Source organism: Octopus sinensis, linkage group LG4, assembly GCF_006345805.1.
Source record: "Octopus sinensis linkage group LG4, ASM634580v1, whole genome shotgun sequence".
In the NCBI taxonomy this organism is placed as follows: domain Eukaryota; kingdom Metazoa; phylum Mollusca; class Cephalopoda; order Octopoda; family Octopodidae; genus Octopus; species Octopus sinensis.
The window spans coordinates 12,973,653-12,990,513 of NC_043000.1; the positions used below are offsets into that span (position 1 = coordinate 12,973,653).

General features: G+C 41.6%; 1 protein-coding gene across 2 annotated transcripts in view; it reads right to left on the bottom strand.

The window, feature by feature from the left end:
* Positions 1-16,861, bottom strand: part of LOC115210343 (dolichyl-diphosphooligosaccharide--protein glycosyltransferase subunit STT3A) — a 42,725-nt gene that overhangs the window by 16,060 nt on the left and 9,804 nt on the right. For both annotated transcript variants that reach the window (XM_029778879.2, XM_036501779.1), the window contains exons 5-8: positions 10,650-10,847; positions 8,045-8,155; positions 6,068-6,148; positions 796-952 (exon numbers count right to left, since the gene is read on the bottom strand). In XM_029778879.2, the coding sequence (XP_029634739.1) occupies positions 796-952; positions 6,068-6,148; positions 8,045-8,155; positions 10,650-10,847 (547 nt within the window). The remainder of the gene's footprint in view (positions 1-795; positions 953-6,067; positions 6,149-8,044; positions 8,156-10,649; positions 10,848-16,861) is intronic.

Here is a 16,861-nt window from a genome sequence, read left to right on the forward strand (position 1 = left end):
TCTGAAAGTAAGCATGATGTTTAGGATAAATTTGTGAAAATATTTTGAACAGGCAAAGGGCAAACTAGACATTTCAGCAATGAAATAGATCTGCACATTTAACAGTTTAAATACCAATCCATTTGAAACTGTCTCTAGTTTTTTGATACCCTACCCTACCAAAAGAAAAAAAAAAAAAAACACCAGTTTGAAAGTGTTCAGATTTAAACAAGAAAAACATTCCAAATGACTTAACCTTCTAATTACTGAAAAAGTTAATCATAACTGATAGAATGCAATAAGTGCTTTGTCTTATAACAATAATATTATTACAGCTTTATAATATTCATCTTTACAGAGAGAGATACTGTATAAAGATAAGATGTCATAGATATCTCAAACATGTCCTAAACATAGCTTTGCGTAAACCATGGTTCGCTTTGTTCTCTTACTTTATTATCACCTTTTAATCATCTCATAATAATGACTTTTATGACTCTTATTACTACCTCAGTCAATCTAAATGTATATATTTGTCGTTACCTGTCATAAATAGCCTTTTTTTATTTGCAATGTGCATTTTCGTTGATTTTTCATATTTTACCCTTACATTTCCACGTGTATTTTATATTTTCTTTTTGTAACATATTTCTACTATATATATATATAAATAATCTGTCTCTCTGTCACTTTCTTTCTTTATATATACAGATGTCAAAAACATTATAGAAATAAAGTTTGAGGCTCTAATTCCAAACCTGAGCAAACACCTGCTGCCAGTTCCTCCTCCACTTTCAAGGAAGAAAAAAAGGATACTTCCAGTAACAGTAAGAATCACACCAATGACAGTGAATCCACCACCAGCCAACATCACCATAGTGCGGAATAACAGCTGGAACTGTTCCTTGTTTAGCTTTGAGCGGACATAATCAACAAGGGCATGGATCTGGCAGAGTCCAAAGACACCAAAGGCCTACAAAGAAACAAAATTTTTCCAAATTAATGAAGTTTTCTAACAATAGTACAATAGCACAAAGTCACAAACGGGCAGGGTTAGTGGGTGAGGGCAACTGAATCAGCCCCAGTACTTAGCTGGTTCTTAACATAAAAAATAATAATCAGAATAATATATGGCACCCGTGCCAGTGGAGCGCTAAGAGCAAGATCCGAGTGTGATTGTTGCCAGAGCAGCTGACTAGCTTCCATGCCAGTGGCACGTAAAAATGCTGGTGGCACATGAAAAAACATTCAAGCAAGGTCATTGCCAGTGCCGCTGGACTGGCTCCTGTGCAGGTGGCACGTAAAAATCACCATTTGAGTGTGGCCATTGCCAATACTGCCTGACTGGCCCTTGTGGCGGTGGCACATAAAAGCACCCACTACACTCTTGGAGTGGTTGGCGTTAAAAAGGGCATCCAGCTGCAGAAACTCTGCCAGACCAAGATTGGAGCCTGGTGCAGCCATCTGGTTCGCCAGTCCTCAGTCAAATCGTCCAACCCATGCTAGCATGGAAAGCGGACGTTAAAAGATGATGATTTCATATTCTCTGAATGTCAAAGTGGATTAAATTGAACCAGACATTATACTGGCACTGGAATGATGAAAGACAAAGTTGGCAGGATGTGACTTTTGAATACAAAGAGATGGAACAGAGAAGTATTTTGTACATTGTTCTATAGATCTTATCCACTATGATCACCTTTTAACATCCATTTTTCATACTGGTATAGGTCAGATAGTTTGATAGGTACTGGCAAACCAGAGGACTGCACCAAGCCCCACTGTCTGCTTTGGCATGGTTTCAACAGCTAGATGCTCCACCTGAAGTCAACCGCTTTACATAGTTTACTTGTATCAAACACTGGTACCAGTGAAGACACCAAGTAAGACAAGAACCTTCAACTGAGGTGGGGAGTAGCTGAATAAACAGAAAGCCAAGTTTGCAATCCAGTTTAGATTTTTCCTAGTTGTAACCATTTCAACTCTATCATAAATGCTCTTGATAAAAGCAAACTCTCTTTTACTCTTTACTCTTTTACTTGTTTCAGACATTTGACTGGCCATGCTGGAGCACTGCTTTTAGTCAAGCAAATTGAGCCCGGGACTTATTCTTTGTAAGCCCAGTACTTATTCTATTGTTCTCTTTTGCTGAACTGCTAAGTTACGGGGACATAAACACACCAGCATCAGTTGTCAAGTGATGTTGGGGGGGACAAACACAGACACACAAACATACACACACACACACACACACATACATATATACGACGAGCTTCTTTCAGTTTCCATCTACCAAATCCACTCACAAAGCTTTAGTCGGCCCAAGGCTATAGTAGAAGACACTTGCCCAAGGTGTCACGCAGTGGGACTGAACCTGGAACCATGAGGTTGGTAAGCAAGCTACTTATCACACAGCCACTCTTACGCATGAATATTAAAATATCACTTCTCCCATTCTTTCATATCATTTGGAGACTTTATTGATTTTCATTTGGTCAGACAAAAATTTGCTACAATGTGTGTGTGTGTGTGTGCACATGTGCCTGCATGCATGCACACAAGCATGTGTATGAATGATTCAAGTGTACTTTATGTATACTAGGGATAATCTATTTAAGGTACAAAATATTAAAGAGATTGGAATCAAACATAGAATCAAACAAAGAGAAATAGGTCAAAAGGTGAGACTATGATTTGTCAAAAAAAAGAAGAAAAAAAAAATCTCAAGACAAAACATACAGTAACAAAGTCCATAGACTTTATCAATATTACCATCTGTAAGGTATTTTGTAAGCAAGACAGTCACAATGACAGTGTAAAGTATATATATATATATATATATATATATACATATATATATATATATATATATATGTCCCATAGCAATGAAAAGGACTTTGGACTGAGTTGGTGATATCAGTTTAAAGCCTCTGCTGGATTCTTAAACTCATTCCTTAGTAAGCTGTCATAATCACTTTATCTATTGAAGAACTTCAATTCTGAACATAAGGAGGGGGAACAAATAGTCTGATGCTCAAATAATTGAGCCAATTCACTGCTCTATGCAGAGAGAGAGAAGTGTAAAAAATAACCTAAACCCAAAGGAAACTAGCAAACACTATAACAAAAGAAGAAAAAAATAATTAACACAACTAGTAAAGTAATAAAGTTTAATAAAATTCCAAGAAAGGACCAGCCAGATATGTCAGGGCTTACTTCTCATGGAACCCAAAATTATTTTACAAATTAATTTTATACATATGTGTTGTTTGTAATTCACAAGTTTATACATATATATATAGGCATGGCTGTGTGGGTTCAGTCCCACAGCATGGCATCTGGGGAAAGTGACTTCTACTACAATCCCAAGTTCACCAAAGCCTTATGAATGAAGTTGGCAGAAGTCTAGCATGTGTGTGTGTGTCTCCATCAAATGATAGTTGTAAACAAGCATCACCACCATACATGTACATGTAGTGTCATTTGTTTCCAGTCTTCTATAAAAACATGTTTAGCCAAAGGGATAAATTACTTGGAAACAAGTGAGGATTGGTAGCAGGAAGAGCATTCAGCTGTAAAAAATCCACTCTAATGAATTTTATCTGCTTTTTTTATTTCTTTACTGCCCACAAGGGGCTACACACAGAGGGGACAGACAAGGACAGACAAAGGGATTAAGTTGATTACATCGACCCCAGTGCATAACTGGTACTTATTTAATCGACTCCGAAAGGATGAAAGACAAAGTTAACCTTGGTGGAATTTGAACTCAGAATGTAGTAGCAGACAAAATACCGATAAGCATTTCGCCCGGCGTGCTAACGTTTCTGCCAGCACACCGCCTTATGCTTTTATCTGACTTCTGTAACTAAGGAAAAGTGGCTGTTAAAATGATAATGATATAAAATTGTTTCCTTTTTAAAGTAAGGCTGTTTAGGGAAGACAAATTCATTTTAAAAAACTTTTCAGGAATCTTAAAATTTAAAAAGCTTTCAAATGTTTATTAATGCAACAGTTTCAATAGTATGTTGTACGAAGGAGGAATAAACTTGGCAGATTCTGGAGATGGAAATATATTGGAGGATATTAGTCATGGGAATATATTGGGAGGACACGGGTGGTGGAAGTATTATGGAGGACATAGCGGGGGTGGGTGTGCTGAAAGTGTAACTGCTAGAGTAAGAATAGCCTGGGCAAAGTTTAGAGAGCTCTTACCCCTGCTGGTGACAAAAGGCCTCTCGCCCAAAGTAAAAGGCAGACTGTATGATGCATGTGTACGTACAGCCATGCTACATGGTAGTGAAACTTGGGCTGTGACTGCTGAGGATTTGCGTAACCTCGCAAGAAATGAATCAAAATCAAACCAAATCAATTCATATATCAGAAAGCAGAACCAAATTGAGGTCGATCAACATCAGTGGGAATTGCAGCTGTGGTTAAGCGAACCATCCGATTGTGGTCGTTGCTGGCGCCGCCCCATCTAGCCACCATGTTGGTGGCACGTAAAAGCACCATCCGTTTGTGTCCATTGCTAGCCTCGCCTGGCCCCTGGGCAGGTGACACGTAAAAGCACCATCCGTTCGTGGCCGTTTGCCAGCTCTGTCTGGCCCCCATGAAGTGGCATGTAAAAGCAACATCCGTTCATGTCCGTTGCCAGCCTCGCCTGGCCCCCGTGCCGGTGACACGTAAAAGCACCATCCGTTCGTGGCTGTTTGCCAGCTCTGTCTGGCCCCCGTGTCGGTGGCACGTAAAAGCACCATCAGTTCGTGTCCGTTGCCAGCCTCGCCTGGCCCCCGTGCCGGTGACATGTAAAAGCACCATCCGTTTCGTGGCCATTTGCCAGCTCTGTCTGGCCCCCATGTTGGTGGCACATAAAAGCACCATCCGTTCGTGTCTGTTGCCAGCATTGCCTGGCCCCCGTGCCGGTGACACGTAAAAGCACCATCTGTGCGTGGCCATTTGCCAGCTCTGTCTGGCACCTGTGCGGGTGGCACGTAAAATGCACCCACTACACTCACGGAGTGGTTGGCGTTAGGAAGGGCATCCAGCCGTAGAAACACTGCCAGATCTGACTGGGCCTGATGAAGCCTTCCAGCTTCACAGACCCCAGTTGAACCGTCCAACCCATGCTAGCATGGAAAACGGATGCTAAATGATGATGATGATATTGGGTAGACATATCAACTTCATTATTTAACATCCATGTTCCATGCTGACATGGGTTGGACAGTTTGATAGGATATGAAGAGTCAAAAGGCTGCATCATGCTCCAGTGTTTGCTTTGGCATAGTTTCTACAGCTGGATGCCCCTTCCTAATACCAACCACTTAACAGTACTCTTTTACTCTTTTACTTGTTTCAGTCATGTGACTGAAGCCATGCTGGAGCACCGCCTTCAGTCGAACAAATCGACCCCAGGACTTATTCTTTGTAGACCTAGTACCTATTCTATCGGTCACTTTGGCTGAACTGCTAAGTTATGGGGACGTAAACACACCAGCATCGGTTGTCAAGCAATGTTGGGGGTACAAACACAGACACACAAACACATATATACGACGGGCTTCTTTCAGTTTCCGTCTACCAAATCCACTGACAAGGCTTTGGTCGGCCCAAGGCAATAGTAGAAGACACTTGCCCAAGGTCCCATGCAGTGGGACTGAACCTGAAACCATGTGGTTCGTAAGTAAGCTACTTACCACACAGCCACTCCTACGCCTACGTGTACTGGGTGCTTTTTTTTTTGTGTCACCAGCACTAGTGAGGATACCAAACTATTTGCAAAGCTACAAACTCTGAGAGAGGGTGGGAACTTTATGTTAGGAGAAAAGTACAAGAGAAAAGAGCCAGAAGAGAATAAGTTTCTTGCCGTATAGGAACAACATGACTATTCACATTTTAAAAGAGAAGGTAGTGGTGGGTGGAGCCGGAAAGTAATACAAGTGGTGATGAAGTGGTAGAATGGATGACATTTTAGGTGGGGAAGCGAGAGAGGATGCTGGAAGATAAAATATATTTGAGTAGAAAAAAATAATAATTTGAGAATAATGACTTCCCATGGTTAAAGTATACAAAACGTTATACTCACTGCCATGTGTTCACTTGATTGAACAGGCTGGAAACCGACAAAAGAGATCTGCATGGAGAGGACAGTGCCAAGGCAGTACACCTGAAAATAAGAGGGAGACAGTGTGGCATGTAACAAGGGTATTAATTCACACAGTAGAGGATTCTTTAAGAGGTATAATAAAACTTTATAGTATATAAGAAACAGAAATGAATGCAAAAAAAAGAAGCTGATTTAATAGATATTGTTAGAGGAAACACTGCCAGATCTGACTGGGCCTGATGAAGCCTTCCGGCTTCACAGAACCCAGTTGAACCGTCCAACCCATGCTAGCATGGAAAACGGACGCTAAACGATGATGATGATGAAAGTGGGTGTGATGTTAAGGGGCTGGACTACTGAACACATAATTATAATTTCAAACTTCACTTCTAGTGTTGCGATCATATAGTAGTAGTAGTTATTTTCTAACCCTAACGGCATATTATAATGCTACAGCTATATGACACTTTTAAGTTAGGCATATAACATTCACTGCTTGCTCTAGTTTTCTTGCTTAACATACAACAGGCTCCCTCCTAAATCATTTACATGTTGTTAATGCGATAGGAAGGGCATAAAATCATTTGCTTTAATTTATTATACCAAGCTCCTAGGTGCACAGCTCTACTTCTATCCTTATATATACATGCATATATGTATTTTTTTTTTTTGGAGAGTTGCAAACTGTGCAGGTGGCACAGAAAAAGCACCCACTCCATGCTGTAAAGTGTTTGGCATCAGGAAGGGCATCATCATTTAACATCTGCTTTCCATGCTGGTATAGGTTAGCTGGTTTGACTGGAACTAGTAAGCCAAAGAGCCACACTAGGTTCCAGTCTGATTTGACATGAATTCTATGGCTGGATGCCCTTCCTAATGCCAACCACTCCAAGAGCGTAATGGGTGCTTCCAGCTATAATAGCCATGCCAAAACAGACACTGAAGCTCAATGCAGTGCTTGGACATATCAGTTCCTATCAAACTGTCCAACCCATGGGCATAAAATGATGAGATGATGATATCATAATCATCCTATAACGTTTGTTTTCTATACTGGCATGGGTTAAACAGATGTGCCAAAATAATCTGAGCATATATAAAAATAGGGTCAGATAAGGCAATCAAACTATGATGCTAAAATGCTCAACTACTGACCATAAGGCAGAGCTGAAATCCTGCTCCAGCCATTTCATTTAGACTGTAGATAAGATACAGGACACTGTCTACCTTAGACTACTCCACTGATAGACCATACCACCAGTTTGTATGAGCCAAGCCTCACATGTTTTCCAGTTGAGTGGCTTGTAACAAAAAAGGTGTACAACTGTATAAATAATAGTTTCAACAATTCAAATACAGATATAAACGAATTAAAAAAAAAGATGACAAGAGACTATTCTTAAATTTTCTAAAATTAGATTAATGTAACTCACATTTGCATACCTTTTTTACTGTACCTAGGTTTTTACTACAGTGACCATAGTAAAGGCTGAACTCTGTTCATATCTAAATGATGAATGATACAAGACTGGGACAGAAAGTTAACTCTTTAGCATTTAAACCAGCCATATCTGACCCAAATATTGTTTTTTTGTTCAAACTGGCCAGGTCCAGCCTCTTACACCTATTCTACATTGTCATTCTAAAAATAAACAATTTTATCAGTGAAATCTCAAAACAATGAGATAATTCACAATTAATTCAAAAGGCAACCTTGATAAATAAGCATTACATTTGAGAGAATAATATGAATGCTAAAGGATTAAATATACTGTTGCTTAACAAACTTGGTCCATCTGGTCAGACTATGAAATGTTAGATTCTTCACTCCTCACAGCAAATCAAGAAGATCTGAGTGACAATAGTTGTAGCAGGGTATGATGAGGTTTGTTGGTGGTAGCATTGATGATAGTTGTTGTGTGGTGGTGGTGGTGGTAATAAAGGAAACCAACTTACCGTTGAGTAAGCCACATAGATACGATGGGAGAAGCGTCCAGTGATCATCAGGGCAATTACATGAAGTGGGATCAAGTTGATTAAGAAAACATAGCCACCCCATGAAGAGACCTACAAAAATAGGTAAAGAAAACAGATGTTAGGTGAGGTTCACAATCGTTACATGTATATATATATGTGTGTGAGTGTGTGTATGCATGTGTGTATGTGTGTGTATATATATATATATATATATATATATATATATATATATACAGGGTGATTCAAAAGTTACCATGCATAAGAAGAATTTATTTTTTATAAGAAACAATTTTTTTTATTTCACTGTTTCTTATAAAAAATAAATTTTTCCTAAGTATAGTGACTTTTGAATCACCATGTATGTATATATATATATATATATATATATAATATATATATATATATATATATATATATATATTATAACCTTGGTTTTTGAACAACTCTGATTGCGAATAATTCTACTTTATATATATATATATATATATGTATATATATATATATATATATATATATGTATATATATATATATATGTATATATATATATATATATATATATATATATATATAGATAGAGAAAGAGAGAGAGGGGGGAGAGTGAGAGAGAGAGGGGGAGTGAGAGAGAGAGAGAGAGATAGATAGATAGATATATATATAAAGAACGATTTATTTCTGACTAGAGGTGTTTGTAAACCGAGGTACTACTGTATTAAATGAATATGAGAAAGACAGGAGATAAAGTATGACTTATTCATGATCAGAGTTGTTCAAAAACCAAGGTTCTACTGTGTGTATGTATATATACACACATACACAAATAAGCTCATAGGTGCAAAACAAGGTAGTAAATATAGTACTTGAATACAAAAGGCAGAGTAATACACTATTTTATTGAAACTGAAAAAAATCTGCACAAACTGTTAATCAGAGTTTCACACAAGAACAACCATGCATGGTTAATAGCAGGAAGACAAATTGTAAAGCAATTGTGTACGGAAGTATTTAGCATCAATCTTTTATCATTATATACATAAATTTCTATTGTGTAATATAAATTGTACCTCTACACACATGCACACTTACATACATACACATACAAATAATGTGTTGGAGCAGCTGTAGTTTATTGAAGTGAATATAGCTCCTATTTCCCTGCAGATCAACGATTGGAATATAGTGCAATATTGAAGATGATTATTTAGATTTGAACTAGGTCACTAATCAACAAAATGAATTTCTACTCAGCACATTTCCATCCATACTATTCTTACAGACCTGATAATGTTATCAAAATAAACTGTGTTAGGAAAATAGCAATACGAATGGTTTCAAATTTTGGCACAAGGCCAGTAATTTTAGGGAGTTGGGTTTTAGATGTTTGATTATATATTTTATGATTTAAGTTTGCATGTTTTTGAAATAACTATGGATTGAACTGAAGATTGAAGTTCCATATTGTTATATCGCAATACAACACAGTAGCTGTGTGAGCTACGCAATCCTCATCGCCACTGTTATATCACACATTCGGATGACCTCTACTCAACTCCCTGACATCTAGACTTCTTGCTCTATATCTACATATTGGGCTAGCCTACTTCATCCACACAACACATATATATTCAAGAGGATTTATAAAGTTCTTTGATTAGTTGCCATTAGTCATGTTTATGCAATATCTTGCAAGAAGCAAATCGATTCTAGAAAAGTTTCCCCCATGCAACAGAGCTTGCTAGTTAACAATCAAATCCACCTTGCTCAACCTTTTGCTCTGCAAGAGGTTTCTGTCTTTGTAAAAGTTGACGAAGGACATTTGTGTCAGCATTTGACAGATGCACCAACTACTTCAACACTGTTTTCATCTAAAGAGATGACAGAGCTTGATAAACTGGATAAAATATATGCAGTTGGGTGGCCTAATGCAGTTTCACAACTCTCCTTGAAAAATGCATTTTTTTGAAAGCATTTTTTTCAGATTCCTACATTTTAGATATCAGAAATTACGAATATGCAAAAAAACAAATTTTTTTTAGCCACCCCACCAATTTAAAATTTTAATTTTGTTTACTTTAAAAAATTGTAGCAAATTGATGAACACAGGCAAATCAAAATTAAATACAGACAAAAACATTGAAGTCAAAAGAATTTGCATTTTACTTGCGTTTGCCTTAGATAATCGTAAATAGTAGTTAAATGTAAATTAAATATACACCATTTTATATGAAACAAACAATGTTTAATTATTAATGTTATAAAGTTTAATAAGGGGCTCAATTTAAAAAAAATTTTTTTTTTGCACATTTGTTATCTCCGACATCTAAAACAGGGATACGAAAATTTTTTCAAAAAAAATGCATTTTTCAAGGAGCGGTGCAAAACTGCATTGGCCCCCAGCTGGCAACCCCACAGCACTGTGGTGTAGTGCTTCACCAGACTGAAGTATGGTATAACCAAAAGGCCACAAGGCATTTTTCTAAAACATTTCACAGGATGCTTCTATTCTATATTATTGCTAATGTAAAAAAAAAAAAAAACGGATGTTACAGAACAACAAAAACAATTATACATGAGTATTTTTTTTACCATATAAAAGTAAGCCAGGGCACACATTGAGCCCCAAAAGAGAGATCCAGTTTTCACAGCCTTGATCCACATGGTATAAGTGAGTAACATACAGAAAATGGCAATTCCTTCATTATCATAAGAGCCTGCCACAGATCTTGAAATGTAACCAGGAACAATAGAGATTAAGGAAGCTGCTATTAAACCAGCACCAGCATCCTGAAAAAAAGAAGAAAAGTTATGTTAGATTAATGAATAACACAATTGTAAAAAAAAATATATATTGTTGATACTTATATACAGTAACTACTTTTGAAATAAGATCCTTTTATTCTTGGGAAAGTGCAAATGTGGTTCTTCAATTTGTCCAGGAAGACTGGCTGTGAATAAGAACAGACTTGGACCAAGGCAGCAAGCTGGTAGAAATGCTAGCACGCCAGGCGAAATGCTTAGCGGTATTTCATCTGCCATTACGTTCTGAGTTCAAATTCCGCCGAGGTTGACTTTGCCTTTCATCCTTTCGGGGTCAATTAAATAAGTACCAGTTACGCACTGAAGTCGATATAATCGACTTAATCCATCTGTCTGTCCTTGTTTGTCTCCTTTGTGTTTAGTCCCTTATGGATAGTAAAGAAACAGGTATTTCATCTGCCGGTACGTTCAGAGTTCAAATTCTACTGAGGTCAACTTTGCCTTTCATCCTTTCAGGGTGGATAAATTAAGTACCAGTTACACACTGGGGTCGATGTAATCGACTTAATCCCTTTGTCGGTCCTTGTTTGTCCCCTCTATGTTTAGCCCCTTGTGGACAATAAAGAAATAAGAACAGACTTGGACCATAACATCTTGTTCAACTGTTCAACCCATACTAGCATAGAAAAATGTAGAACAAAACATCAGTCCTCATCAAGAGTGATGTTGTTGATGCCCATGGGAAAGTATGAAGTTCACAACTTCATAAAATCCTGTTGCCAATGGGAGAAATATGCGGATAAACAGGTGACATCAAAAGTTCAGCAATAGTACCCTGATATGCTATCCTTAAAATATTGGTTTCAAACTTTGATACAAGGCCAGCAATTTGGGGGGGGGGGGTAAGTTGGTTACATTCACCCCAGTGCTGAACTGGTACTTATTTTATCAATCCTGAAAGGATGAAAAACATCTCTCTTTCTCTCATTCTTTCCCATTCAGCTGCTCTTCACCTTGTCTGTACTGCCAGTTGTAACCATTTCTCCCCTATCTTCCACTCCAACTTAGCGACCACCTTGCCACCCTTGTTTACCATTCATTACATTCAACCCCACTTCCTCCATCCACCTCTAATCATTCCTCGCCAGACACTCTTGCAACCACTACCCAATCACCCTCCATGATCATTTGCCTCCACTTTCTCTTCTATTTACCTTCTTGTATCTTCAGGGCAAAATTTGATATATCATCAATTTCATGTTTCTTTTTAATTCCACCCCAATCACTCCCTTCCACTCTTATATAATGCAAGGTAGCCATATATCTCCTCTACAGCAACCCCCCCCCTATTTCCTGTTCCTTCTTTCATACTTTAAAACCTCAACACCTGGCATAAAAACACCTCCCTTTCTTCTACAGCCCCATTAATTCAAGAAAGATCTTTAGTCTTTGGTACTGAGTGCCATGAAAAAAAGCACCTAGTACTCTCTGTAAAGTGGTTGGCATTGCGAAAGGGTATCCAGTGGTAGAAATCATGCCAAAGCAGAAACTGGAGTACAACACTGTTCTGACTTATCAGATCCTGTTGATCCATCTAACCCATGCCAGCATAGAAGATAGACGTTAAAAAATGCTAATTAAGATAAATTTCCCTGTAGTAGAAATACAAAGGTATAAAATACCTATCATTCTGTAGGCTGGAAAAAGATGAATAATCTTAATATATTTTTGACCATTATTAGGGTCTCATCAGGTGTCTACATTACTTGACCAATCCCAGGGAAACACATAGCCAACCTGTTTAACTATATCTTTTATCTTTTACTTGTTTCAGTCATTAGACTGTGGCCATGCTGGGGCACCATCCTGAAGGATTTTTAGTAGAACAAATTCACCCCAGTACTTATTTGTTTGTTTTTTTAAACCTGGTATTTATTCTATCGGTCTCTTTCTAAGTTATGAGAACATAAACACTGGTTATCAAGTGGTGGTGGGGGACAAATACAGACACAAGGACACATACACACATAGATACATGTATGTGTGTGTGTAACATGGTAACATGTAACCCAGTACAACCTGTTACATGGTCGGGTCGTTGGCGACTAAACTGGCAACCCCACCAAGATTTCTTGGTGAGGAGGGTGATTTGGACACCCAGCAGGACTAAAAACAAAACCTGTCAAAGGGCAGAGGAACTCTCTCATGAGTCAATGGCCATCCAAAATCCGAAGTGGAGCCCCTAAGGCGGTTGGATTGCGCCATGCGCGCCACCTTCTGGCAGCTCCTGCATCCTGGTCTACCCCCAGCCGTCTTGACTTTGTCTTGCCACTGGATCCGGCGTACCAGGACGAGAGAGTGAGGCTGATCCTGCGCAAGTCACCCTCACTATAATCCAAGTCACGCGCATGTCATGACATCATGACACCATCACAAAGTCCTGTGGCGATGGGGAAACGGCGAAGTAGCAGGTGAGGATACACTGGGAGCTGCAGTCATGAACCCACACACAGGCGGCTCAGGACATGTGGTCGCCCCTCACTGAACTGAGGCAGCAGTGGAGTCCGGCAGCCTCCTGAGTGACCGAGCAGCCCTCTTCAGGATCGCTCTGCTCGCCTCCCCAGCATGAGGACGGGGCTAGAAAAGGTTGCCCTAAACATAGCCTGCCTCACCTCACCCTGGTCAGAAAACCGTGGCTGGCGGGGATCCTTTCCAAGCGGTCGAAACAAAGAAAGAAAACAAACAAAGGTGCTCACTTTCGCAACTTGGAACGTGAGAACTCTGCTTGACAACACCAAAGCGGACAGACCAGAGAGACGAACTGCCCTGGTGGCCAGAGAACTGAGCCGATACAATGTCGATATCGCAGCACTGAGCGAGACCCGCCTTGCGGACAAAGGCCAGCTGACAGAGACAGGCGGCGGCTACACTTTCTTTTGGAGTGGTCGCAGCAGCGAAGAGCGTCGTGAGGCTGGTGTTGGTTTTGCCATCAAGTCAGTAAACGTGCGGAAACTGGAAAGCTCCCCCGAGGGTATCAACGATCGGCTGATGAAGATGCAGCTCCCACTTGGAAACAAGACTAGTGCGACCATCATCAGCGCTTACGCCCCCACCATGACCAACCCTGAAGAAGTTAAGGACAGGTTCTACGAGGAACTCGACTCCCTTATCACGTCAGCCCAGCCTGGGAAGCTCATCCTCCTTGGGGATTTTAACGCCCGTGTTGGTACTGACCACCAAGCCTGGCATCGCGTACTGGGAAAGCAAGGAATCGGAAAGTGCAACAACAACGGGCAGCTCCTCCTGCGTGCGTGTGCCTCTCATGATCTTACCATCGCCAACACCTTGTTCCATCTGCCAACACGCAACAAGACATCATGGATGCATCCACGCTCCAAACACTGGCATCTGATAGATTACGTCATCGTCAGGGCGAAAGACAGGCGGGACGTGAGACTGGTCAAAGCCATGTGCGGAGCTGGTTGCTGGACGGACCATCGCCTCATCATCTCCAGGATGGATTTCTACATCCGACCTAAGATAAGACCACAGGGTCAGAAAGTGACGAGGAAGCTTAACATCACGAAATTAAAGAACCAGCTGACTGCACAAGATCTCCAGTCACGCATGGACAGCAAGCTGTTGGACATTCGGAATGACCAGTCCAGCATCGATGAGCAGTGGGAATCATTCAGGGACACGGTTTATTCCATCGCCCTTGAAACTCTAGGCCAAGTTACGAGGAACCACCAGGACTGGTTCGACGAAAACGACCAGGAAATCCAAAAGCTCCTGGAAGAGAAATGCCGTCTGCTGCGGGCTCACTAAAATGACACCACCTGCACGGCAAAGAAGGCTGCTTTCAACAACATTCGCAGCACAGTCCAGGCAAAACTCCGCCTCATGCAAGACGCATGGTTAAGCGCCAAGGCGGATGAGATTCAGGGATACGCAGACAAACACGACACCAAGAAATTCTACGAGGCGCTGAAAGCTGTCTATGGACCGCAGTTCTCCTTTGGATCAACCCCCCTGCTCAGCTCGGATGGAACCTCACTCCTGACTAACAAGAAGCTGATCCCGGAGAGATGGGCGGAGCATTTCAACATCGTGCTCAACCGACCAGCCCAGATCAACGAGGAAGCCATTGCACGACTCCCCCAGGTGCCGACAAACCACGAGCTGGCTGTTCCCCCTGCAGTCGAGGAAGTGAGCAGAGCCATCAAAAAAATGTCCACCGGCAAAGCTCCAGGCTCTGACGCCATCCCTGCAGAGTGTTCAAGTCGGGCGGCCCCACCATGATCAGTCAGCTCACCAGCCTGTTCCAGTCGATGTGGGACAGGGAACAACTCCCTCAAGATTTCTGGGACGCAACAATCGTCCACATTTATAAGCGGAAAGGAGATCGGCAGTCCTGCGACAACCACCGAGGAATCTCCCTCTTGTCCATAGCAGGCAAGATCCTGGCCCAAGTCCTGCTTGACCGCCTTCTGGAACACTTGGAGCAAGGCCTTCTCCCTGAGAGCCAGTGTGGCTTCCGCACGGGTCGAGGGACCACTGACATGATATTCACCGCCCGCCAGCTCCAGGAGAAATGCATGGAGCAGCACCTTGACCTCTGTATGACCTTTGTTGACCTCACCAAGGCTTTCGACACAGTCAGTCGGGAGGGACTATGGAAGGTCATGGGAAAATTTGGTTGCCCCAGCAAATTTATTGCAATTGTCCGCCAGTTCCACGACGGAATGACAGCCAGAGTCCTTGAAGACGGCAACTCATCTGAAGCCTTCCAGGTGACCAACAGAGTCAGGCAGGGCTGTGTCCTGGCCCCAACACTGTTCAGCATCATGTTCTTGGAAATGTTGTCCGACGCCTTCAGTGACTGCAAGTCCGGTATCGACATCAAGTACAGGACAGACGGGAAACTTTTCAACTCCAGAAGATTGCAGGCCATCACAAAGGTAAGGGAGACAGTCGTCAGAGACTTTCTCTTTGCTGACAACTGCGCCCTTAATGCAATCGATGAGCAGGAGATGCAGCTCGGGATAGACAGGTTCTCATCAGCCTGTGACAACTTCGGTCTCACCATCAGTGCCAAGAAAACCGAAGTGATGTTTCAGCCAGCCCCCGGCAAACAATACTATGAGCCTCAGATAAAGGTGAACGGACGGATCCTACGAGCAGTGGAAAACTTCACCTACCTGGGCAGCACTCTCTCCTGCAATGTCAACATAGATGCTGAAATCATCAACAGAATCTCCAAGGCAAGCAGCGCGTTTGGGAGACTGCGAAAGAAAGTCTGGGAGCGGAGAGGAATCAGCCTCAACACCAAGCTGAAAGTCTACCGGGCAGTCGTGCTTACCACCCTACTATACGGCTGCGAGATGTGGACTGCTTACCGAAGGCACGAGCGCCAGATAAACCACTTCCACCTCAGGTGTCTTCGGAACCTCCTTCACATCCGCTGGCAGGACAAATTCCCAGACACAGAAGTTCTAAAGCAGGCAGATCTCCCTAGCACCATCACGATCATGCGCAAAACCAGCTGAGATGGGCGGGCCACGTCTCCTGCATGTCCGACACTCGCATCCCAAAACAGCTCTTCTACGGTGAACTCAGCCAGGGCAAACGCAAAGTCGGAGGGCAGAAGAAGCGCTTCAAGGACAGTCTCAAGGTCTCTCTCAAAGACTTCTCCATCGGCACAGAGACTTGGGAGACACTTGCTGCCGACCGCTCATCCTGGCGCAGCGCAATCACCACAGGAGCAGGGACAGATTCGGTCAGCAGAGCAGAAACGCCAGATGCGGAAAGCCAGAGCCGCCTGCACCAGTAGCACGGCCCCTACCCACTTCTGCCCCACCTGTGGGAGGGGCTTCCTTGCCCGGATTGGCCTCACCAGCCACCTCCGGTCTCATAGCGGCAGTTCCACCAGATGATGCCAGTGGTCATCTTCGAACCCGAAGGACAAACATTATTATTATTATTATATATATATATATATATATATATATATATATACACATACAAACACACACACAACA